Here is a 13,437-nt window from a genome sequence, read left to right as displayed (position 1 = left end):
CATAAAGTAGCAACACTGCGAACAGTCCACACAACATAAGATCGGTCGGACGCGAGGGAACTGCCGACCGGTCGGACGCTCTGCCTAGGGTAAAAAGAGAAAAGGACAAGTGAACATCTTCTGACAGCAGGTATGTTCGACGAGTAGGCCATGCGCAGAATCTTAGGGCAGAGGGTTCCGCTGTCTCATCAGAAATGTGCTCGGACTGTAGCAGTATGGTATCAGGTAAGCCTTTCTGACAAGCCCATACGGAGGTATGGGCTGAGGACACGTATTCGCCTCGGTATGTGTGCGTGAGCCCATTCCCAGCTCTATATAAGGAGCCTCACACTTCACCGGAGGTACGCATTCTCTGATATTCGGAGCCACTTCTTTGTTGTCCACTTGCTTGACTTGAGCGCCGGAGGGTCGTCGCCGGGAACCCCCTCCCGGCCCGACTTCTTTACAGGTTCGCCGGAGTTCCGTATGACCGGTCGGAGATCTACGTCAGCAACTAGAAAAGTGCCATATGCCCAACATCCTTTGATTCAGCGATTCGGACATGATCATCTACTAACTATTTTAATTACTTTAAATTTTAACTAAAAATATTCAAATGCTTTTCATTTCAGTAATTGTTAGATTTAAAAAAATAAAGATAAAAAAGAAATTCAGTACCATTTTGGGCATATCAAATTAATCAGCCTATTATTTATGAAAATTTTATTTTAATTTCCTTACGTTTCAATTAAAATTTCTTTTAAATGATGTATTCAACGGCAATTTTAACGTATGGTATAGGTAAATACAACACAGTAGAAAGAATATAAAAAATAAAAATAAATAAAAATAACCATTTATAAATATAATTAAAACAAACTATCACCAAATTACATCAAACGCGGGCCGCGATGATGGCTGGGTCGGACGAGGCTGTGGTCGTGGTCGGTCTAGCACCGCCAAGGAAGGACAAGAATCCCGAGGACCCGTCGGGCTCCTTCTCATCTAGGAACAAATCCTCCGGGATTCGGAAGGCCCCGTGGGCGACGACGAGGGCGGAGCCTGCCATGATGGCGGAGACGACGATGGATCCAACGGAGGTGAGGAAGACGACGAGGACGGAGAGTATGGCGAGGCCGCCGAGGGTCTCGCGGTCGGAGATGGCCCGACCGAAGAGGACGAGGGGCGGATCGGAAGGTCGGAAGAGATACAGGAGGCACCAGACGGTGAGGAGGGCGAGGAGGACGATGAGGGAGAAGGGGCTGGTGGCGAGGGAAACGGCGACGACGGCAGCGACAATAGCGGCGTAGTTGATGCGGAAATAGGTGAGGTTCTTGCGGAGGCGAGAGGAGGCGTCGGCGAGGGAGTCGGGGCGGGAGAAGGCGGAGCGGTCAGCGAGTTCCGACCAAGGGCGGAGCTCGGAGAGGGAGCGGCGGAGGGAGTCGGAGAGGTGGGAAAGGAAGACGCTGAAAGAGGGGCTGGAGATCGGAGCAGCGTCGGCGTCACCGGCGATCGGGTGGGAGATGGGGAGGATAGGCGGGGCGGGGGTGGAGGACATCATCGGAGAGACAGAGAGATGTGAAATTTCTATTCCTCTGTTTCAACTTTTTTGTTTTTCCCGATCGGTGAGGCATTTTTAAACTGTTCTCGACGCGTCCGACGCGTCGGTGCCTTCGCTACGAAGCAGAGGAAGGTGGAAGGAAAGGCTGCACACGGAGTCATTAAGTGAAATCAATATTCCGCGGGCGAATCAACAATTTGGTCCAAGTTTTTTATTATTTAATCCACTAATGAGGGTTTTTTTTCCCTTTCTTTCTACACCTTACTCCTGTGCGCAAAATTGTGTAAATTTAAATCAAATATACACTTATGATATCTTACACATAATTAATATTATAAGCTGCACATAGCACGGGATGGTTGATAGTTGAGTGAAAATCTTAAAAATGGTTAGCATACAGATTGGACCTCTGGGATGATGATAAAAATTATTCCTCCAAATATGATTTATATCGAAATTCAAAGATTTATAGCTTTCAGTGTATCTATGGTCAGAAATTTATTTAATTGTATAGAGGAACCTTTGGGCTTTGCTCCCTCTGCAGTTGCGCACTATCAAGTTACAAAGCAGATTTTAATTTGGGAAAAAAAGTTTTTTAAAAAAGGGAAAGTAATATAAATGCTTTGGGATTCACTACTATGGACGACTTCTCCACCTGCATTATGTCAGTTAAACATACGTATGAACACTAAATCGGAATATTATTAATCACCTATTAATTTTTTTATATATATTTATAATTTGTTTATTTTTATCTTTAAATAGTCTATTGATTTAAATGATATTGGTTTCTACATGTAAATATTATTATTATTTTATTTAAATATGAGAATAAATGGACTATTTATTCATCAAAAAGAATGTTTTATTGATAAAAAAAATGATAATATTCATGCCAAATGTCTTTCATCATCGTTGGCCCCACGATGAGATGAAAAAAGATAAATGAGATTCTAAATATCTCGTAAGTGAAAGGATTATTTTTCATAACACAAATATAATCTTTACGCATTGATGCAAGCCTATATACCAACTTAGTTATCCATCCGGAGCTATTATAAGAATGCTTTATGGACTAGCATGAAAATTCAATAAAAATACAAATTAAATTTACTAAATAAAAAGAATTCAATGTTCCAAAGAATGAAAATAAAAAAATTATACCATAAATAATTTTCACATAATGTGATCCTAATTGGTCTATAGAGTCTTAAATAAAACGAATTTTCATAAACAATCTTGGTGTAAATTAAACAAATAAGTTTGCATGTTCAATTTATTAATATTCATAAATAGAATAATAATTATGAATAATATTCATGAATCATATTTATTAATAAAATTTTTATTAATATATTAAATATATATATATATATTTAAAATAAATTTTAACTTTGATGTGATTTGACTCGATTACCTTATCGAATAATGTAGACATTATAAAATTTGACTCAATTTGACTCCTTGATGACCTTTTAATCTCTTGTACCTTATCAAATTGCCTTAATTTGATCATGTTTTCACAACCAAGAGATGTGATAAGATTCAAGATACATGTCGATCACATTGTAGAAATTAATAGGTGGAGAAAAGAAATAATATAAAGCTTTTTGATAATCTTATTACTAAAGCTAATAGATTTATTTATACAAATTGTCTAAAACAATAATGGAAAAATTAAATAAGGCATACAATCGTAATAATTATAAACATAGTAATATAATAGACTTAGAAATATTATTAATATTATTTTTCCTATTTGATTCATGTCGATCTTGATTGTGTGTCAAAGATAACAAATTGTCTTAATTGATTGACCCATATAACCCGAAAATCCGATTCAAAACAATTTTTTTGGACTATTTTCCCTATAATTCTTCACTTTTATCTCAATACTCCATCATTATCATACAAACATGATATTAATATACATAAAAATATCTAAATTTTTAAAATAAAATTTGATTTAACTTCAAAAAAATCCACAAAACCCTATATTTAAGTCAACCCAGGTCAACCAGGGTCAACCCAAACCCGACCCGACCCAACCTGAAACTTTTTTACTCTTCAACCCTCCAACTTGAACCCGACCCGAACCCGAAAATGCCCAACCCGAACCTTTTTTTTTTTGGGTCGACTCGGGTTGGGTCATCAGGTCGGGTTCATTTTTGACACCCCTAGATTCTATAGCACTTATTGTCCGATCAAACTTAAGGAGCCTAGCTCTCTATGCTTCAAGCATCAGTCTCTCAGTATACGATCGATCGGTCTCATAATCGATCAGACTTGAGGGACTTACCACTCCATTTAGCGCCAATACGCAGAATACACTCGGGCAGGCAAAGAGCTGATCGGATATAGGGAGCCTAGCTCCCCATCTTTTAGAGGTATTCTCCCAACACACAACAAAGACAGTCTCTCAATATATAGCCGGTCAGACATAGAGTGCTTTCGTTGGACAATCATTAATCAATCGAATAATACAAATACAGTTTCAAATGATTACAAGTAATTTGAGCAATAAAAATACCAATAACTTTGGAGGATGAAATCTTTAGTGTAGTCGTCATCGGAGTTAGGGATGATCGCAGATTGGGTTGGTTCGGTTATTGGGGTAAAAAATTATCCGGTCCTACTATATCAAATAATGTAATAACAAGCCTACAGTCGACCCAATATCCGACGGTTCTTATGTATCATATATCTGGCAGATTATCAGTTATTTAGATATCCAACCCTATATCCAATGAAATATAAAATATAAATATAAATACAACAAAAAATAAAATATTTTAAAATGATAATAGATATTGCTCATTACACGTTGTAGCCAATAGCTACCACAACATGTAGCAGCTTATCGACATAACTACTATAAATAGGGGTGATCGAGGATCCGGTTGGTTTGGTTATTGGGGTGAAAAACTATCTGACCTTACTAAATCAGATAATGCAATATCAGAACCCTACATCCGACACTATATTCGGCGGAGTTTTTTTGGTTCGGTTTGGGTCGATATGAGCGGGTTGATCGGTTTGGCGGGTTGACTGTTCACCCCTAATCGGAGCATTTTTCGAGCATCATGGAAGTTTTTCTGAGTAGCATGCAAGAGAAGAACTTCTTTGGATTGATGTAATTGAGCCACTGATTGACCTCTTTTTATAGCCCATTTCGGGCGCTTAGACCACCCCTAGGCGCTCGGATTATGATGTAGGTCCGCTAATCAACTTGTTCCAGCTCGCTGGGAAGATAGAATTTCGGTTGTCTGGGCGCCTGGGGCAACTCTGGGCGCCCATACTGTAACACCCCTAGAAAGCCTAGATAAAGTAAGGGCAATGAGAGTACGAATGTAATGAAAAGAATGTGTAGATAGTCTACGTTGAATATTAAGATGGGAAGGATTTAGATGATTAAAACTTTATGAAAGAAAATAAAGTTGAGAATATAAATCATCTATGCATGATTTATAATGTATGGAATTAATGTAGACAAAAAGGAAGAAATATGAGATAATATATTCATGTATGAAATATTTATGCATAATGCATAATATTGTAATATATGAGTTATTATGTACAAAAGAAAATAAAATGTTAGAAGAGAGATTGAACCTTGGATCTCTTGTAAGGAACATGTATAGGATATCAAAGGGGATAGGAGAATTATTGATAAGAAGAGAAAGGACTAAGTAGTTAAGAATAAGAAAGGATTCTTTTTACTTAAAAGGAAAAGGAAGTAAAAAGAAGTAAAAAATATGTTAGGAGAAGGATTTGATCCTTGGTTCTCTTGTGGATGCATGCATGTGTTAACCAAGTGTGATAGGAGTGAATATTGTAAGAGGAGAGATGGGAATTATAATTAAAGGAAAGAAAGGAGAGAAATTAAGAGAAAGAAAAGAGAGAAACTCAAGAAGCATTTCTCTAGCATATTCTTTCTCATTAAAAGGAGAAGTAAATGAGGAGGATGAATCAAGTCAAGTTTTCCTCCCCTCACTTTAGTATAAATAGGCATGGAGGGGTGACTTCAACTTCATCCTCAACTCATTCTCCTCCTCTCCTCCATTGGTGCCGAGAACTCACTCTCTCCCTCTTTTCTTCTTCTTGTTGCCGAGCAACACAAGAGGAAGAAACCTCTTCTTCCTCCTCACTCTCTCCCTCTTTTCTTTCTTGTTGTTGCCGAGCAACACAAGAGGAAGAAGTCTCTTCTTCCTCCCCCTCTCCACCAAAAGACCTAGCTTCCTCCATTGGTGCCGAGCAAAGCAAGCAAGGAAGAAAGGTCCACAAGCAAGTTCTCAACTCTAGGAAACTTAAGCAAAGAAGGTAAGCTTCCCCTCACCTGTGGTACAAGGCTTTCATGTGATTTTCGGATGTTATGAGGATTAGAAAACCTAGAATAGAATTTAAGAAAATTCGGCCAAAGGAGAGTTTTCAAATCTAGGGAGGTTTAAACAAGTCCGAATTTCATGATATTTTTCTATGCTATGTAGGAAGGTTTCCTTCATGTTTTTATACCTATATGATGCTTGTCAGAGGAGTACCTAACCCTAGAATTTTGGCCAAAAATATTTTAAAGAGGTTAGGGAAATTATTGTCTAACCAAACTAGTGCAAGGTTCCCTCTATGAAATGCTAAGGACCTTCCTATGGTTTTCTTGCTTGGAAGTTGATTGGAACCAAAAGAACCCCACTCTCATGTTTCGGCCAAGAAAGAATTTAGGGTTAGGAGGACCTTGAATTTAAAATGACTATGCTTATATGACATGATATAAAGTTCTTAAGAGTTGTATACTTGTATGTTGAAAGAAACTCATGAACCTTACTCTTAATATTTCGGCCATGGTAAGGTGATGGTTTAGAGAAGCTTAAACAAAATTCTAATATGCTCAATGACCTCTGTGATATTATGTTATGAAAGATGATTAATGCTCTCATGTTTAATTGGAATGTAGAAAATTAGTTACATAATTTATGACATGTAAGATCACAAGAGTCCTAGCTTGTTTATGATCCAACTTTGTGTATAATGTTCTTAGTAAATCTTGCTATGAAATTTACTTAGGTTTCTCATGCTTTAGGCCACTTAAAGGAAGTTTATATTCTATGAATTTCGGCCAAGTGAGGTTTAAAGGACCTAGAGGCCTTGGAAATGAAACCTAAGGGGTTAAAAGTACTTCTTATGAAAACTTGATAATGTGTGAATGTGATACATGTTTGTATGACCTAAATGAATCATTATGTGTTCGGCCATGAAGGGATAGATGCCCTAGAAACCCTAGAACAAAAATTAAATATGTCTATGCCATGTTGTATGAAAATGATATGATAATGCATGATTGCTTTAGTTATGAAATGATATGCATAATGAAGTTATATTATGAAATATGCCATGATGTGTTATAGCATAGAAAATGCTATACATAATGAAAAGAAATGAAGTTATGTTATGATATGTGATAGCATAGAAAATGCTATACATAATGAAAAGAAATGAAAAGAATAAATACATGAAAGATTGTTAAGGACATGATATGATAGTTATGCATGATAAATTATTTTTATGGTTTGTACCAAGGGTGGGCTCCGTAAACGCCCCGGGGTCGATGGAGTAAGACTCGGGCCTCATCAGTAATGGGCCTTTGAGTGCCCTAGGTCGATGGAGTAAGACTCGGGCCTAGTATGTATGCATGGTAGGGCTCAAGACTTGCTACCTTGGACCTACGCATTAAGTATGTGGTACAAACCGGGATCCCAAATGATGATGATATTAATTTCAAGTACTTATAAGTATAAGTTTTCAAATTCATGATGCATTGCCTACATATGTGCTTGAATTATCTGATGATTAGATATAATGTCATGTGATATTATGATATGAATATGAATATGATACCCTTGTATGTCGTATGCTTATGATACCTCGCATGATATTGATATGCATTGATATGAATTCGGTTTTAGTGAGTAGGAAAGGAACTTACTGAGCCATGAGTGCTCATAGCTTACTTTCCTTGTACCGCAGATAAAAGAGAAAGCTGGATGAACAACGGAGCAGCAGGAGGAGCAGATAGTGATGTGTGTGGTGGTGGCTCGGCTAGGACGATTCGGACAAATTAATATTTTTAGTTATAAGTTCAATATATGCACATTTGAACAAATCAGAATATGTGATATTATGCTTAATAAATTAAATTCTTTAAAGTTTTTATTCTTCCGCTGTTATAGTAAAACATGTACGTAAGTAGTATAAGAACGTAGCGCCGCCCTTAGGTAAGAAGAGCAGGCGTTACACATACCGTGAGGGCACCTTGCCAGGTGCCTCACCTGGGCAAAGGCTTCCCCACCGAAGTCCAGGCGCCCGAATTCCCTTCGGGCTTTTGGACCACCTTTTTCTGCTAACTTCTTTTCTTGTAAAACAAGGTTAGTCCAGACAATAATATGTAAATAATGCTAAGATTTGACAACCTTTAGACTGCCCGGTCTTGAATTTGAGTTTCGTTGAAACTCTAGGTCGGACTGGCGCCTATTGTTCCCTCTTCGGGGAATGTGTCCTCATCTACTCCTCTTAGGAGAAATTATCTTTTGCCAGACCGATCCTCCAGACCGTTTGGATTTTTGCTCAGCATCCGAGACTTTAGGATTTCATGCTGAACTTCGATCTACAACCCGTCTAGTCTTCCACCCGGTGTCCGCCACCACCAGGATTTTCACCTAGAGTCCTCGACTCTTGGATTTCGTCTAAAGTCCTCGACCCATGAAAACTTCGCCCAACCCCCTGGACCAAGACTTCGTTGTCTAACCACGGCTAGGACTTTCCACCTGCCTAACCGTTGCTAGGACTTTCCTTTGCCTAATATCACTTAAGACTTTTCTGTACATTTAGTTTAACTTGTTAGACAATAAGACAACTTAACTTTAAACCCCTTTGCCATTATCAAAACATATGTTCTATCATCTGGTGCTCTCTGCATCAACAATCTCTCCTTTTTTTTATTATGGCAACATGATTTAAAAGTTAAGTAAAAATATATAAAATAGTAATGCATGAAGAATAAGTAAATTTTCAAGTAATATTTTTCAAGATAAAAATAAATGTTACTTACTCCCTCTTGAGTATTACTTTTTTTTAACATAAAGATCTTACTTACTCCCCTTAAGTATTACTTTTTCTCGACATAAAGATCTTTTTCTCAAAATAAAACTTTTTTACTTTACTTTTAATACCTTTCTACCCTTTAACATATATAAAAAATTATTAAGTAGAGAGAAAAGTTGTAAAAATAACTTTAATTTTGAAAAGTTCACTTTTTAATCCTTTTCTTTTGCTCCCCTGAAAATAGCACATAATTTTTCAAAAAAAAAAAGTGTTTAGCTTAAAATTTTTTTAACTAAATACTTAGCTTTTGAAAATGATTTCTTTGAAAATACTTAGCTAAATACTTATATATCTAAAATTTTTTTTGATAAAGACTGTGTTAAGTACTTTAGCTTTAAAAAGAGACTTAAGTTAAAAACTTAATTTTAAAATGAGACTTAGTTAAAAGCATAGTTAAGTACTTAGTTTGAAGCTTGTGACGACACCTACTCCAAGGCTCGTACGTGAGAGTACTTTCATTAGACAATCACTAATCAATCGAAGAATACAAATATAATTTTGAATGCTTACAAGTAATTTGAGCAATAAAAATACCGACAACTTTGGAGGATGAAATCTTCAGCGTAGTCGTCGTCGGAGCAACTTTCGAGCATTGTGGAAGTTTTTTCTGAGCAACAAGTAAGAGAAGAACCTCTTTTTATAGTCCATTCCGGGCGCCCGGACCACCCTCGGGCGCCCGGACCATGACATAGGTTCGCCAATCATCTTGTTTCAGATTGCTGCAAAGATATACTTTCGACCGCCCGGGTACCTGGATCAACTTCGAGCGCCCGGACCGCGAGGGCGCCTAGCCAAGTGCCTAGCTAGGGCGAAGGCTTCTCGAGCTCCCGGAGCAACTTCGAGCGCCCGGACTCCCTCCGGGCTCCCGGACCACCTTTTTCTGCTAACTTCTTTTCCTGGAAAATAAGGTTAGTTTAGACAAATAATATGTAAAGAATGATAAGATTTGACAGCCTTCAGACTGTCCGGTCCTGACTTTGACTTTCGTTGAAACTCTAGGTCAAATCGACGCCTACTGTTCCCTCTTCGAGGAACGCGTCCTCACCTACTCCTCCCAGGAGAAATTATCTTTTGCCAGACCAGTTCTCCAGACCGTCTGGACTTTTGCTCAGCATACGAGACTTCAGGACTTCATGCTGAACGTCCGATCCACAACCTATCCAGTCTTCCACCTAGTGTCCGTGACCCCCAGGATTTTCACCTAGAATCCTTGACTCTAGGATTTTACCTAGAGTCCTCGACTCTAGGATTTCACCTAGAGTCCTCGACCCGTCAAGACTTCGCCCAGTCTCCCGGACCAGGACTTCGTTGCCTAACCGCACCTAGGACTTTCCACCTACCTAACCATAGCTAGGACTTTCCTTTGTCTAAGATCACTTAGAACTTTCCTACACACTTATTTCAACTTGTTAGACAACAAGACAACTTAACTTTGAATCCCTTTGTCATTATCAAAACACAGGTTCGATCATCTGATACTCCCTGTACCAATATACAGCTCATTTCTGACTTTTACAATAGAACTCTCAGCATATAGTTCAGTCGGTCAAAGAGTCGGTCGGACTTAAAGGACTTAGTTCCCTATTTCTATTATCAGTCTCCTATTATACAGTCGATCAGCTATTAGGTCGGTTAGACTACTTCCAGGGGATAACTTTGCTAGAGAATCACAATAATCTGTTTAAAAACAACAGTTACTTGTCATAGAATATTCCTTTATACCTGCTATGAAATTTTCCTATGAGTGTGACTATACATATTTTAGTATTTGAGAGTAAACATTCTCAGCCACTTTATTTATTGTAGAGGTTATAAGAGACCGCTCATATACATTTAACTAAAGATTCTTTAGAAAATGATGACACATCCTTCAGATTATACATCTTCCATGACTTGATAAGAGCCAGTATAAAAGAAGATTTTCTCTATAGGCCAAGTATTTTTTTTTTTAATGTTTTATGCTTTATGCTTTATGCTTTATGCTTAACTAGAAACGCTTGACACTTTACATTATGTCCACACAATCTGTTGTTTATTATCTTTTCCACTTTTTACTTAACTATTTTACTAATTTAAATGTTAGAGAAAATATGATGAGAGAGAACAATGAGAAAGAAAGTGATATGAAAGAAAAATTAAGTAAATATATTTTGATATTTGATATTAAGGGGGAAAATTACAGTTTTAGGCCAAGAATATTTTTTGAATAAGGAAATGTTTTGACTGTTGAAAATAGTGTAATGACTCATTGAATGGGGACATGAGAATGAGTCATTACCTAATTATAAGGATTCATTCCCTTATTTGTATTTCTAATTATGTAATCCAAAATATTAACAATAATCAATGATTGTTATTTTCATTTCCTACTCTTATTTTTTTAAATCAAACGTCCTCTTAGATGTGTGAAGTATTACAATAATTACAAAATTATATATATATATTATAATGCAACATGATAATTGGTTTATTTCATGACTAATCATTAGTTTTAAGGTTTTAAATTTCTCCATCCGTTCATTTAAATTTTTTTATTATTTTAAAGATACTTGTTATTTATTTATTATTTATAAAATTCTAATATAAATAATAATAATAATAATAATAATAATAATTGTCTACAAATCCAATCAACTCTTAATTTTAACTATAATAAAAGCATCCAACCTACCTCCGAATGGGTTGACTCTAAGACTGCATGACAATCAAGCGGGGCCTGCTAGGCTAGAATCCTATCTAGCATGATAATCAACCCTACCAAGAACTTATTTTTTTTTAATTTGTTTTATATATAAAAAAATAACATTAGGTGTTTACGGATGAATGCGTAGTATACCATCATTATATATATTTGTGGCAATATATACCTATCTATGTGCAACCCGTGAACAATTAGTGTTATTTTTTTTTTTTTTTTCATTTCCTTTAGCCTAACTTAAACACTAAATTCGAAATCTTAAATTCTAAAATAAATAACGTGCTCATATGCTACTCATAAAGATATGTCAGATAAAAAATATATATATATATATATTCACATTTGTGTGGGCGTCTCTCATAAGATCGATTCGTTTTGACTAATTTTTTTAAAAAAAAATTAATTGTGTGAATAAGATTTTACTTTTAAGATTTATAGGTTGAATTATTTATTAAGTATACAAAATAATTTTAATCAAAACAAAATTTAGATGTGTATAAGGTGTGTAAGGATAAAATATATAGTATATCATAATTCTATCTTTATATTAGAATTGCTATGCCGGACAGAATCTTGGATGTGATTTAATAGTTTTTTTTTCTGTAGAATCATTTTAGTTCACTTTTATTTTTCTTAAATAAAATAACATTTTTAAGAAAAGTATTCATTATAATATTTTTAAGTCAAATGTACAAATAATTTTTCATATTTATTCAATTCCACTAACGAAATCAAACAATTCTTATTCTAGCCTTTGCCCAGTATTAAAAATAGTTATCCATTTTATTCAATATAGATCTCTCTGGCCCTCAAAACCTCTTTAATGGGTCGACCCCACCCTCTCTTTCCATTAAACATAGTTCAAAAAATTTGGTATAATAAAATATAAAATTAAGTATATTAAATTTTTAGTATAATATAAATTTCATATAGTATATAGTTAAATTTTGGTATTGATATGATATATTAAAAATTTTAATATAAATCTTATATCGATATATAAAAATTTTAATATTGTATTATATCCAATTGAAATTTTAAATATACAATTAAATCGGTATGATTCTATATATTTTAATATGGTATATATGGTATTCTAAAAGTTTGTTATTTTTTTCACTTTTCACTTTCTCTCCATGGCTTCCCAAGAAGTGGCCACCGAACTCTCCGGTGGAGCCTCATGAAAGTTGCAACTATGCTCGTGGCAGCATCCATTGCCACCGTTGCTGTGGTGGCCTCCGAAGCGATAGTTGCACGTGCCGCCCGTCACATCTAGAGGTCTGTCGGTGTAGAGTGGTATACACATCTGGTTTGAAGAAGAAGAGGCATGAACTCAGATGCCGACCAACATTAAAGTAAAACATCTCAGTTTTGTTTACTCTGTTTCTTATTTGAATTGTTACTTTTGTTATCAAACATTTTGATCGAATGTAGAATTAAAGCAAATTCAATTTTTATTGTATAACATTATTTATATTTCTTATATTTGATTTAGTATATAGTCTCCTAAACGTGTAGTTTCTAAAATTTATGACCGGACTCATATGGAAGCCGAGAGAAAAGTACTCCATTGATTCATGTCAAAATAACATACAAAATGGAAAATAAGATTTAGATATTCAATTTATACTTTTAATTTTAGCTTTATAAAAAATTTTCACCAGTCACAGAAATAAATTTAGAAATGCTCACAATAGATTATTCATCAAATCAGAGTTCTTAGGACAACCGCCCATTAAAAAAAATTATCCGTTAATTTATCAAAATTAAAACTTAATCCTTGAATATGAAAAATTAAAAATTTAGTATGTCATTGCAGTCACAAATAACTCCTCTCTTGTAATGTTAGAATGCTACATATTTAAGATTTATGCTTACCTCATTGGAACAATCCCTAGTAGAGAAGATTTTACTGATTAATATAATTTTTCTTTCAATTAATTTTTGGAAACATTGAAAAATATTTTTTTTCTATATTTATGGACAGAAATATTTAAGTAAATATTATTTTGTAGATGACTATTTCATTCCTTTTTATTTCACTTTT

The 13,437-nt window shown here is 35.4% G+C and overlaps 1 protein-coding gene across 1 annotated transcript; it reads right to left on the bottom strand.

Moving 5' to 3' along the window:
• Positions 1 to 813: 813 nt before the first annotated feature.
• On the bottom strand, positions 814 to 1,596 carry LOC121988983 (PRA1 family protein B2-like). Its single transcript, XM_042542742.1, has one exon. It carries the CDS (start codon positions 1,538 to 1,540, stop codon positions 875 to 877), a length of 666 nt encoding a protein of 221 aa, XP_042398676.1. The 5' UTR covers positions 1,541 to 1,596; the 3' UTR covers positions 814 to 874.
• Between the last annotated feature and the right edge of the window lie 11,841 nt (positions 1,597 to 13,437).

The sequence above is a fragment of the Zingiber officinale genome, chromosome 6B, assembly GCF_018446385.1.
Source record: "Zingiber officinale cultivar Zhangliang chromosome 6B, Zo_v1.1, whole genome shotgun sequence".
In the NCBI taxonomy this organism is placed as follows: Eukaryota; Viridiplantae; Streptophyta; class Magnoliopsida; order Zingiberales; family Zingiberaceae; genus Zingiber; species Zingiber officinale.
Note: the sequence above shows the minus strand (reverse complement) of the source record. Positions and strands in the feature narration are given on the sequence as shown.